Raw genomic sequence first — 13,783 nt, 5'->3', positions numbered from 1 at the left:
GTGTTTCATCACAGATTTCAAATCCTGAAATAGATATGCTTACAACATGGTCACATGACATGCCTATTTCTAATCAGTCAAAAATGATCAAGATGATTTAAAGAAGGGTATAATGAGTGGATTTATTTTTCCTAATTTTTTTTAATCTATGCTCTTACCGTATTATGAGCAGTTCCACCCAGACTCGTACAAAAGCTGGCAATGGGCCAAACACTTCCAGAATATATGTATAATGACCACCAGATTTCTTTATACTTGTTCCCAATTCAGCATAAGACAAGGCTCCTGTGAAATGTCCATGGTAAAAAGGTATATAATTAACACATTACCAACTCATCCAATAGAAGAACTGATACAATAGTGTTTATGTTACTGTATCATTTGGTCAGAATGAGGTCCTTATTTCAAGAGAAAAAACAGTCATCTGATTGTTAGAAGCCACCAAATTCCCCTTATAACTTCCTCACATTTGAGATTCAGTTCATTGTATTCAAACAATATAATTTTATTTAAAATGGTAAAGACAGACTTCTAAAATAGTATCATACTATTAAGAATTTTGAATCTCAACCCTGAGGAAAAGAGAAGACAGGTGCCAATCATACTAACCTATTTTTAAAGGAACTACACACCAAGACAAGGAATTATCTCAAATTGACCCCATTATATTAAGAATCTTTTTAATAAATGATATTTGTGTTGCACATCAAATTTAACAAGATTTATTTGTTCTTCAGAAAAGTATAGACTCTAGGCCTCACGAGACCACATTTAATTTGTAGGATATGGTTTGTCGACAAAATGAATTTTGACCCCAATATTCTATTTCTAGAAAAGATTTCTTGGATTTTTTTTTTTCTGAAGTGCACACTTCTGAGTAGTTGAAACAGCATACTATTTAGAAACAGATGCTATAAGTTATGTATATTAAGTAAAAATCATGATAAACAGCAATTTTAACACTCAGCAATACAATTCACATGGACTTGAACAAGGTCTAGAAGCTCCCCAAACCTACATTTCTTCCTCTATAAAATGGAGATCTCAATTCTTACCCCATAAGGGAGTTGTGTGTATACATGTGATAATGGGTGCCAAGGACAGGACTGGGCCTGATACACAGAGAACACCTCACGAAATATACTTACTATTTGAGCAATGAACTGTCAAGAAAATGAAAAAAAAAACACATCTTGACACTATGTGAAAAATTCTATTCATACTACCAAGTACTCAAATGGAACATAATTTTGGGAGGAGCTACTGCAGAGACTACAAGTGTGGGGAAATTATTACTGATCAGTAAAGCTGCAGGCAGAGCTGTCCAACAGGAGTAAAATTTGTATTTTCAGTGAAATCTGAGTATCATTAGTCCTAGTCCTGAGCCTAGCTCTGTATCGGAATCACCTGGAAGTAAATTGTTTTATTTAAACACAAAGAACAGACTCTAAGGCCATACCCCACACTTGTTCTCTACCAAGGAAGTCCAGACTCTCCAAGAGAGGGATCCAAAGAAATACATTATTTTAAAAATTTGTACAGGTTTTAAAGTAACTAGCTTGCAGGTTGATATTTGAGGATCACTAATATGTAGCTGGCCTATTTGTAATGAATCATAACTAGTTGTTGTTCACTCTGTTGGAAACCAGTTGCCATGTTGGTAGCCTGAACAAAAAAAAAAAAAAAAAGCTTCCAATATAAAATGTTATTGGAAAGTCTTAAGTACCTCAGAATTTATTGCCAGAGAATCAATACCTAGACCTGTGTACGCTTTGCTGAAACTCCAGGACAGTTGCCCTAGGTTTAAATTGAGTTCTGGAGGAATGAGAGTTTCATTTAAAAGTCTCAAGCTCCATAACCATTTTACCCCGATGAAAGTTCAAAACAGGATGTAAAAATCCATGTATTGACCCTGGCTTTTAAAAAAAAAAAAATTGTAAACCAAATATACAGATTCTTTACTCTTAGTCCCAGAGTTCTAGAGTTTTGAGAGAAAGGATTTGTTTTCCTTACATTTTGCTTTGCTTCCTGTTAGGAAGGCGCTCCTGTCAAAAGCTCCTAGGAACTTAAATGACAAATAAAATGTAAATACAGATAAGTAGATTAATATAGGAGTATGCTCCCTGCGATTAGCAATCAAAGGATACCAACTCAAGTGTAACCTTAGCTAGTCCTTTTCAATTTTTTTTCCTGAGTGTCTGCTTAAGTTGAATTACTCGCACAAAACCATATTTTCATAGTACAGTAGCATTTTAACTAGTTTAATCCTCAGTCCAATCCCCTTTACCATATCTGAAGAACCTTTTATTGTGTACGCACATCAAATCACACAGTGGGAGCTGCATATATGTAAGTATGAAAAGTCCAGGAAATAGGCTATGGTTGTCCCTATTAGACATTGATTTATTCTCAATTTACCAAGTATTTGTAGAAGATTAAAGACTGAGGGGCACAAAGTCTCAATGTATACACCAGAACCCTATAGACCACAAACTCTTTATAAAAACCTAAAAATAATTGTCCTACAGATCTTTCTATACTAAGGCTTTGTTTTAACAAGTTTTACTTGAAATACCTTCTTCCTAATAATGGAAATGTGGGTTCTCTAGATGCACACCCAAAGTAATTCACTGAAACATCACTAGGCCTTAGGAATGAATGGATTGGTACACGTAGGGCCAAGAGTAAATGCTTAACCCTAGAGTTAGCTTTGTATTAGTACCTTTAAAGAATAGGGCCTTTCAGAATTAAAACACACTACCTGCCACAAAAGAGCAAATAAATACGTCTTATTCATTTACCACATAGTATAAGTCAAATTTAATTTTTTTTTCAGCATCCACCAGTTTTTGTCACCTTTATAACTAACTCAGGTAGCTTTCTAGTAACTTGCCCACCCCATGAAAGGTATTTTTTACCTCTTTGCTATTAACAGCAGATCCACACCAGAGATCTAGGTTTTGAAGCATAATTGAGAATCATACTTCTACCTCTAGGTCTGTTCAGACTGACTCAGTGGGCAGGTGGACAAGGTATCTACGTCCCCGAGGACCGAGCGAACTATAAATGAAGGAAACAGATCTGGGCAAGCAGGGCAAGCTAACACCCAATTCCAGTTTTACTATTTATATCGCAAAAGTTTACAGGTGTTAGGAAGAGGTGAAAGATTGAAAAAAAAAAAAGAAAAAGAAATATGCTCGGACCCTTGCAATAGTCCCACTTATCACAGGAACTGAGTTATGTGCCACCAACACACATTATCATGGCAGGACTTTTGAAAAAAATATCATGGCAGGACAAGCACACCAACTAAAAAAGTTAAAAAGAGAAAAGACTGCACCCCATTCCCCCCCCTCCCCAGGTTTGTTTTGGCAATAAAAACACCGTAACACTTCTGCTGAATACTCATTTCTGTGTCTAAATAGGCCACGCCGGCTTTCACTTCACAGGTGTTTCATTCAGGGTGCCAGCTGCCAAGACGCGTAACTAAGCAAACTGCCTGGTGCAGAAAGTTTGCCTGTATTTTCCTGGGTCATCAGAAGTCAGCCTTGGCTCTCACCACCCCAGAGAAAGTCAGAAAATAGTCTGTCTTGGCCAGGAAAAGAGGGTGAGGGCAGCAGGAAGCAATTGGGAAGAATTGAGGGTCCTGCCAGGAGCGGACAGTGTTTGGGTCCCCTGCACACTGAAGCAAGCCTCAGAAAATCTGATGGAGCCCGTGTTGTTCATTCCAAACATTCATGAAGAACCACCCTCTGCTTTCCCAGAGAGCCAACCGCCCAGTGCCACAGACAACCCCCCGGAGAAGAAGCTGCACTCACCAAACAGGGACAGGACCCCACAGACTGTCCAGATCACCAGAGACATGCCCACGCTGCCCGTGTTCTGGAGCACGCCCTTAGGAGAGATGAAGATTCCTGCTCCAATGATGGTGCCAATGATGATGGAGACGCCCCTCAGCAAAGTGATCTTCTTCTTCAGCACCACTTTCTCCTGCCCGGGGGGCTCCTTGCCACCCAAGGAAGGCAGCTTCCCATTAACATTCCCCTGCAGGTAACCTCCACTGGAGATGGTGGACACCACAGGCTTCCTGACCATGGTAGTGACACTCAGGGAAAAGTGAAACAGAGGGGAAAAAATAAACAGCCCCCCCCCCCAACTTTCAACTTTGGTGTCTCTTGGGGGGACTGACCCAAATCTCTTCCTCTCTGCCTGCAGGTTGTCTGTCTCAGTGCTACTGGGTGCACAGGTAAGGACTCCAAGGGGGTACTTTGCTCCCTCCCAGCTATCTAATTACTGCTCAGAAACACCTGTGTGCTCATGGTGCTCCCGCTCCTCCCCTACCTCCCACTAGCTCTGCTGCTGAGCTGCTGCTGCTGCTGCCCTAGCCTTACAGACCGCTCGCTTCCTCATGGGCTGGTATTTAAGCTCCTGCCTGTCACACCAACTTATTCCAGCTTAATGATGATGCAAATTCTCCAGGTTTGCATCAGCCACATGAGAAGGCTCCAGCATTACTCAGCTCTTTTTTTTTTTTTTTTTTTTTTTTTAACATTAGCAGCATGTTGCTCAACTGACCTAAGCTTCTCAGAGAACAAAGCACACACTTAAAAGGGATCTTAACCAATCCAGAAGTAGTAAATTCGGAACAGACCTTCCCAGAGATTTAAAGCAACTCCTAGAGAGGGACAAAAGCGCTTCACTCGAAGAGAAAATGAAAAATGAAACAGGAAATGATCACGGCTTTGTAAAGGAGTTTGCTTTTTTTTTTTTTTTTTTGACTCACGCGTAAAACATTGCACATGCAGCTGCTCTGATAATGGAACACAACCCCAAAAAGCTGCATTGTTCACAGCAAAAAAGATTTTTAAGATTTCATAAGAGTTCCTGCTTAGGTTTTTTTTTTTGGGGGGGGGGGGGGGAGTCTCTGAGTAATAGAGTCAAATCTAGGATTTACAGAGCTAGAATGAGCCTGTGTAGCCACAGTCCTGCACATGCCAACTGGGAGACTTACTCAACAGTAAAAAACAAAAACTATTTCTTGGAACCTGTAATAAATGCGTATTTAAAAGCATCACCTGAGTGTGACGGATGTAAAAATCACCGTGACTCCAGAAAATAGCCATTTTCTGATTCTCATCGGCTCTAGGTGATCTCCTGAACCGAGTAAAAGATACAAAATCTTCATTTGCATGTTGTTTCGTTGACTTTACCAAAAAAGTTCATTTCAAAATTAAGCAATGCTTACAAGGACATAAAAAACTGTGCGTATACCAAAAACTTGAAAAGGAATGCATAGGATGATAGTTTTGGAAGGCGTTGATATTACATATGATTTTTTTTTCTGGAGTGTATGAACTATTGTCATATCATGATTATAAATTTGAAATGAATTGGAGGGATGCCTGGGTGGCTCAGCTGTTCAGAATCTCCCTTCTGCTCAGGGTGTGATCCCAGGATCTGGGATCGAGTCCCACATCGGGCTCCCTGTGGGGAGCCTGCTTCTCCCTCTGTGTCTCTCCTGAATAAATACAAATCTTTAAAAAATAAATAAAATAAAATAAAATAAAATAAAATAAAATGTATTAGAAATATAAGCTAAGGTTAAAATGTTTACTTAAAACAGTAAGAAAGACAAAACATTTTCAAACCCTACTAACTTTCTTAATCTAGTGTCTATAGAACAAATACCAAAAGAAAAGGAATCCTATATATCACTTCGGGCTGTGGTCATAGGTGGTTTTAGATTCAGTGACAAGAATTAAACATTATTACCCTGCAGCTATACTTACAAATGCCATTAAATACACTTCTAAATGTCCCAACAACAAACAAAAAAAATTGTGAGAAGTGAGAATGAGGTGGGTGGGAGCTTCACGAGGAACCAAGAAACACCCGCTGGGAAAGTGGCTCAGAGAAGATTAGAACCATTTCTGTTATTTTGGCACCTGAGAAAATTCTACGATACCCAGGCTCTTCCATCCAAATAGTTGAGCCTCTATCATTTCCTTTTTATATTATCCACCTAAATCCTAGATAATTTGCTTTGGGTATCCCAAGTTAGGGTTTTTATACAGCCAAAATAAATAGTTTTTCCCAGTTGTTATGCTTTTCATAAAGTAAAAATGGGTGGGGTCCCTCATTCAATCGTGTTGATACTCCTCAAAAAAAAAAAAAAAAAAAAAAAGGAAGCTAAAAGAAGCTTCTTCTTCACTTCTCCCTCTAGTGTCCTTCCCCTCACACAAGTGAGAGGAGAGGTCTCTGTTTCCCTAAAAGGAGAACAGATCAGTGCTGAAGAAATAGGAGTTAAAAAGTAGAGCACTAGAAATCCCAGGGAGTAACTTTTCATCCTTACCTCACATGGAACCACACTTCGATTTTACATTTGGTGCTAAATGACTAAACTCATGAATTGAGACTAAGGACCCCACTCAGACAGGAAGTGAGATAAATTCTACAAGAAGAAACAATGTTCTTTCAATACCAAATAACATTCTCCTCCTTTGCAGTATTTAAGACAGTATTTTTGAAGAAAACTTGAAGTCTCACTAATGGCCAAAAGAATAGTACAAACCCGTAAGAGAGTCATATTCAAAAATTCTGCAAAGCCACACCTAGTCCCCAAAGACACACATACCTTTCCCAACCATCCACACATTTGCAGAAAATTCAGGTTACAAAGAAGATGTTGAGTTACCTTCAATGTTAACAAACCCCTATAATCAACAGTCCTAAACTTATAAACTCAGAATTTATAGTCTTCAAATATTTGTGTATCACAAAAATGAATTCTAAGCAAGTGCATTTATATTCTTCCCCTTGCTTCAGACCTCATTTTACGCATTCCTGTCAGATCAGTGCTATTTAAAAATGTTTATCTAGTGCCCTCTGTGCATAAGGGATCACCTCCACTCTCTGAAAGTATCTTATGAAAGGACCAGATGTGATATAGTGTGGTGGCTTCCCTTTTCTGGTCATAATTTCTGTTCCATGATTATAAATATGGGCATGTAACATCCTGGCCAAAAATATCCTTTTCCTGGCTGCCATGGATAAGGAATGTGACCTGAGCCAGGACATTACTAAACAGGATTAGATTGATCATTTCTCAACTATTGGAAGTTGTAAAGATGTGACCCAGAACAACTGGTGCCTTGCCATGTTGAGTAAATCCTCATGAAATAAAAGAGAATATGCAGAGGTGAGAGGAACTTTCAAAATCTCAGAATCATCAAGGCCTGATTTAGTTCCTAAGGAGGGAACTCAGACTGGCTTTAGATCCTGAAGATCTTCCTTCAATATCATATGCTACATAGTTTTCTTGTGAGGTATGGTACCTCGTGTCACACCAGATAACAGCAACATGGGTGGTAGAGCCCAATGTGAATGGTGTATTGTCAAAGCTTCTAAAATGGGCTGATGATAGTCATTAGACACATGTGATCGTCAGCATTTGAAATGTGGCTACTCCAACTAGAATGTGCAGTAAGTACAAAATAGCCACAGAATTTGAAATCTTTTTCTTTTAGAAAAAGAACAAAAAACCCTTGTCAGTAATTGTATTATTCATATTAATTTCACCTGTTTCATTCTACTTTTTTAACATAGCTATTCAAAATTAAAATTTTATGGGCCATCGAAGATGATTCAGTCCCTAAAGTGACCAACTCTCAATTTCACCTGACGTCACAATCTCAGGGTCGAGATGGAGCCCCGTGTCGGGCTCTGTGCTGGGCATGGAGTCTGCTTAACATTCTCTTTCCTTCCCTCTCCCTCTGCCCCTTCTGCTTGTGTTCTCTCTCTCCCTCTCTGTTTCAAATAAATAAATAAATAAATAAATAAATAAATAAATAATAAGTAAGTAAGTAAATAAATAAATAAATCAAATTATGTCTATGGTACAAAATCTGGTTCACACTATATCTCTAATATACGGTGCTGATCTAGAAGAAAACATAAAATATATTCTTCAATAGGTGTAAGCAGGGATTTCTTAAAAGGGACATACAAAGTACCAATCATAAAAGGGAGATACATTGAAATATATAAAAAATTAAGAATTTCAGTTCATCAAAAGATATGATTAAGAGATTGTAAAAGCGAACCATAAAATAAGAGAAAGTATTTGCAACTGACAAAGATCCCATATCCAGAATAAGTAATAAATTCCTACAAATCAACAGGAATAAGACGGGCAACCTAACAGAAAGTCAGCAAGAAATTTTAACAGACACTAGATAAAATGGCCAATGCATTTTTATAAAAACTGAAAAAACATATTAGTCACTAGGAGAATTAAAACTAAAACCACAATATGATATTAATTCCCACCATGATAGTGGCTCACATAAAAAATATTGACAACACCTGGAGTGGTAAGAATGTGGCACAACTGGGGTGCCTGGGTGGCTCAGTGGTTGAGCATCTGCCTTTGGCTTAGGTTGTGACCCCGGGGTCCTGGGATCGAGTCCCGCATCGGGCTCCCTGCATGAACCCCACTTCTCCCTCTGCCTGAGTCTCTGCCTCTCTCTCTTGCTCTGTGTCTCTCATGAATAAATAAATAAAATCTTTAAAAAATAATAAATAAAATAAAAAAGGAACAATATGTACAAAAATATGCAGTACTCTCAATAATATTAGAGATATATGCAAAATAAAATACTATATGATTGAGTTTACATATTTAATGTAAATGATTCTATGGGGTAAGAACTCTGATGATTATCTTTGGAGATAACTGGATTCTAGTTATTGAGGGGGGACACAAAGGCAGTTCTAGGGTTCTAGTAATGTGCTATTTAACAACCGGGGTAGTAATTGCATTAGTATTTTAACTTTGCGATAAATCACTCGGCTGTACACTTGTATTTTGATACTTTACTGTATTTATGTTAAAATTCAATTTTTAAAAAATAAGCATTTCAGTTGAAAATTTATGATACCCTCTCAAAAACAGATCAAGCAGATAAATAAGAAAAAGAATAGAAAATTTGAAGAATAGGATTAATAAACTTCGGATAGTAGCTCTATAGAGAACTTCCTATCCATCAGATAGAAAATACAGATTATTTTAAAGTATATATGAAATTTTCACAAAAGAAGCCATATCTACAATAAAAGGAAACCCCATTATGTTCCAAAGAATTAACACAGACACTAACACACTTTTATCATAATGCAACAAAATTAAAAATAACAATTATAAACCTAAAAAAGTATACCTTGCATGACTGAAAATTTAAAAATATATTATCAATTTATCTTTACATTAAAGAAGAAACATGAGAAAATACACAAATTGCTGGAAATTAAAGAAAAAAGTATATGTTCAAATTTGTGAGACTCAGTAAAAAAATTAATAAAGAAAAAATGTAAAACTATAAGTTACATTAATTTAAAAAAATAAGAAACCACATGCACTGTTGGTGGGAATGCAAATTGGTGCAGCCACTGTGGGAAACAGGATGGAGGGTCCTCAAAAAATTAAAAATAGATTTACCATATGATCCAGTAATTCTACTACTGGGCATTTACTCAAAGAATATGAAAACACTAATTCAAAAAGATATATGTACCTCTATGCCTATTGCAGCATTATTTACAATAGCCAAATTATGAAAGCTGCCCAAATGTCTATCAATAGATGAATGGATAAGAGAGGAGGTATATTAATATATATACACATTAATACATAGTGGTATATATGATGTAATATAGTATATACATAATATTATATATATTATATAATGGAATATTAATTAGCCATAAAAAAGAATGAAATGATGCCATCTCCACATCATGGGTGCATCTAGAGGGTATAATGCTAAGTGAAATAAGGCAGTCCAAGAAAGACAAATACTGTATGATTTCACTCATATGCAAAATTTAAGAAACATAACAAAGGAACAAAATAAAAAAGAGATAAACCAAAAAACAGACTCCTAAATATAGAGAACAAACTGATGATTACCAGAGGGGAAGTAGGAAGAGGGATGAGTGAAATAGGTAAAGGAGATTGAGAGTACACGTATCAAGATGAGCACTGGGTAAAGCATAGAATTGTTGGATCACTATATTGTACACCTACAACTAATATAACATTGTATGTTAACTATACTGGAATTACACTTTTTATTTAAAAAATTTTTAAAAAATTACGGCAAATAAGCCAAATATCCAACACAAAATTTGGGGAGAAAAAGACTGTATTCAAAGAAGGAAGAAGATAATTCCAGAAGTGAGGAAAGAACAAAAAGACAATAGAAAATATCCCCACAAGCAAATTGTAATTATTTGGGAAGACTAAAATAGGTAAAAGTCTGACAAGAGTGAATAAGGAAACATTAGGAAATTAACTAAATCTAGAATAAAAAAAGGAAATATTTTGGAAAGCTAGACAGGTTTTAAATAATAAAGGGATATAATAGACAACTATATGGCAAATACTATGAAAATCTAGTGTAAATGGACATATTTGTGGAAAACAAATATTAGAATTTGAAATGGCACAAGGAGAAATAAAAATATTGAATGAATAGAAAAATTGAATAACAATTTAAAATGGTAATCAAGGACATGCTTGACCCAAATAATCTAAACAACAATAACGATAAACAAAAATTAGGCCTCATTTAGTTTACATGTAAGACCTATTGAATTTTCATGAAATAATTCCTTTCTTAGAGAACTTATTTAAGAGACTTAAGAATTCTTCCTGTAGGAACAGGCTGGGATTTTACCTGAAGTTGTATCTTTACTTTCTTTATCCCCCCTGACCTGCTTTCTGTATTCCCTTACCAGTAGTCATTAAAGCATTCTTTAGTAGATCATTTGCATGTGATTCTTCAGCGCACAGTATTTTTCTGGAGAATCTGACCAAAGATGGTTGATACTGAAAGTAGTCTAGAATGCAAACTCTAAGAAAGAGATTTGTAATTTACTCACTCACCTGTCAAATAGCAGGAAGGACCCCAACACTAGTGCCAAGTAGAATACTAATAGCCACTGTCAGGCTGCTGTATTGCAATTACTAAGACTTTCCCCTGAGGTGAACTAGAAGAAAACACAGTTGAAAAGGGATGCACTGTCTTGCGCAAGTTCTTTGGTATTTGGGAACACTAGAAACATTCCTCAAAGTCAGGAATAAGATAAATTCATGTCACCATTATCATTTCAGATTATCTATTATCTATTTGCAACTAGGCATTGCAATTAGATAAGAAAAAGAACTCAAGCATTAAAAAAAAATGAAAAAGTGAAGGAAAAACTTCTATTTTATAATTACCTGTCAAAAACAAAACATTTAACAACAACAATGAAAAATTCCTACTATAATCAAAGTGTTATAAGGTAACTAAAACAAATGAATAGAAAAGCAGATTTCATATATGTGTGTTTATATATAAAAACAATTATAAATAATAAAAAAGAATTATGTCACTTATAATACCAATAACGAATTTAAAACTGAAGACTGAAATTAACAAGAAATTGGGAAAGCCTGTATTTAAAAAATCAGCTTGAAAAAAAAATCAGCTTGAGCAAATAAAAAGGTATGTTATGTCCTTGGATAGAAAGACTAATATAAAGCTGTCAATTTTTTAAATTAATTTGTAAATAGAACACAATCCAAATGAAAATGCCAAAAATTTGTTTAACTAGAAAAGGTAATTCTGTAATTATATGAGAATGTTGTTTCTTACCTGAAAAATAAGAGCATTTACTATCAAGCTGTATTTTTATTCTTCAGTAGTTAAAGCTTCGAGGCATCAGTATTTTAAAAACAAAGTAATAGAACAGAATACAAAACCCAGAAACTGACCCAAATACATGCAGAACTTTGTCAAATGATGAAAGTGTCATCTCAAACTAGAGAGGAAAATATGAACTATTCAATAATGAAGTGAGGAAAGATAGATAGCCATTGAGAATACAAGAAGTTGAATCAGTCCTACACACCATACAACAGAAATAAAATCCTAATAGATCCAAGGTATCAATGTAAAAACAGAATTATGGAAGTCCTATAACAACATAGTAGAATTCCTGTAGAATCTAAGACTGCAGAAGATTTATTTAAGTGATACAAAATCCAGAAGCCATTAAAAAATGATAATATTAAGAGAATACAAATTTTAAAACTTAAAATCCGTGTGGCAAAAGAATCATAGTCAAAAATGAAAATGGCGATAATCTAATATTACAGCAAAATATTAAAATTGTTTAAATTTAACAATTTTATACAAATCAATAGGGAAAAAAGATATCCAACCCAACAGAAAATTAGCAAAGGATATCAATAAATTGTTCACAGAAAAGGAAATACAAATGGCATATGAAAAGATGCTCAGGCCCACTCATATTGAGAGAAATGTAATTCCATAAATCAAGGATATGCTCAATAATAAGTAAAGCTGGTCAAGAAGAGAAGCTTTCTTGAAGCAGCTCTTATTGTCCAAACTTGGAATAATTTGAGCATCATGAAAAATAATGATTGTAAAGAAAAATAATTTCTAAAATAATTTTAAATCATTAAAAAAATAAGTATAGTTTTCCTAGGGGAAAAAAAGAGAAGGGAGGGGCAGGAAAAAATGAAAGTTTTTCTTTAAAAAATCACAGCTAATATGTAAAAGGAGTGAAGAATTAGAAAATCAATTATTTTGCAATTCAACACAATAATTGAGTCAGATCAATAATTAATGAGTTTCAAAACCACAGGGTAAAATCTTGTTGAAAAAGAGAATATTTACATAAGCTTGAATTATCTCTCCAAAAATTATTTATAATTTTCAAAGAAGCAAACAGACCTTTTATAACACAGAGATATGACTCAGTCACTACCTTAATTAAGTGATCAAAGTAGATACCATCAATAGTGCCTATTGATGTAACCAATACTGATAATCTAATATTACCTATAGAATTCTTACCCAAAAATCATAAATGTACATAATCAGAGAATATTTTTTAACAAGTAGCCTAGGCTTTTTAAAAAAATTCAGTGTGATATAAAACAAGGCAGGGGGAGGACTGTTCTGTATTAGAAGAAATGAAAAAGATATTATAACCTAACGTAGTTTGTGAAACATAATTCAAGTTCAGATTTTTAAAAAGGGATATAAAAAATATATTGGGGACAACTGAGGAAATTTGAATAAGAATTGGGTTTTAAATAATATATGGAATTTTTCTTAATTTTCTTAAGTGTGATAATGAAATTAGGATTACCTGGGAGAAAATAATTTTTCTTCAGAGATATATGTAAAGTATATATGGGTAAGGTTTCATGATGTATGAATTGACTTCCAAGTGGTTCAGCAAAAATATGTGTAAAGAGAGATAAGTCAAATACAGTAAAATATTAACATTGTGTCATAGTTTGTGGCAGCAAATGTTTCAAAACATCAATGCCCATCCAAACTAGAATGGTTAAACAAGTCAGCTATTTAAAAAAACCCAAAACCTGTAAATTTCTTAATGTCAATATACATGGACTTCTAAAATATATACACTATTAAGTAATAAAGGAAGAACAATAATTATATGGGAGTGTGCATAAACATGACTGTATAAAATCTTCACGTGGAAATTGACCAGATGGGGTCAGAGTAGGAAAGAACTTTCCACTATATACTTTTTTAGTGCTATTTGATATTTAATCACCGTGAATGAATACCTATTTTAACAATAACAACACTTTTAACAAAAAACATTGGAGACAGCTCAAAGAAGGTAGAAAAAAGAAGATAATGAAGCAATAGAAATCGGTATAAAAATGATAACAAAC

At 34.9% G+C, this 13,783-nt stretch overlaps 1 protein-coding gene across 2 annotated transcripts in view; it reads right to left on the bottom strand.

The window, feature by feature from the left end:
• The window catches only part of SLC7A11 (solute carrier family 7 member 11), a 79,366-nt gene extending 74,664 nt beyond the window's left edge, over window positions 1-4,702 (bottom strand). The window contains exons 1-2 of one of the 2 annotated variants that reach the window (XM_026018455.2): window positions 3,819-4,702; window positions 159-285 (exon numbers count right to left, since the gene is read on the bottom strand). In XM_026018455.2, the coding sequence (XP_025874240.1) occupies window positions 159-285; window positions 3,819-4,095 (404 nt within the window). In that variant the 5' untranslated portion in view covers window positions 4,096-4,702. The remainder of the gene's footprint in view (window positions 1-158; window positions 286-3,818) is intronic. The other variant, XM_072755247.1, reaches the window with a different exon arrangement.
• Window positions 4,703-13,783: the final 9,081 nt, after the last annotated feature.

Source organism: Vulpes vulpes, chromosome 4 (assembly GCF_048418805.1).
Source record: "Vulpes vulpes isolate BD-2025 chromosome 4, VulVul3, whole genome shotgun sequence".
Lineage (NCBI taxonomy): Eukaryota > Metazoa > Chordata > Mammalia > Carnivora > Canidae > Vulpes > Vulpes vulpes.
This window is presented reverse-complemented; position numbering and strand designations above follow the sequence as displayed.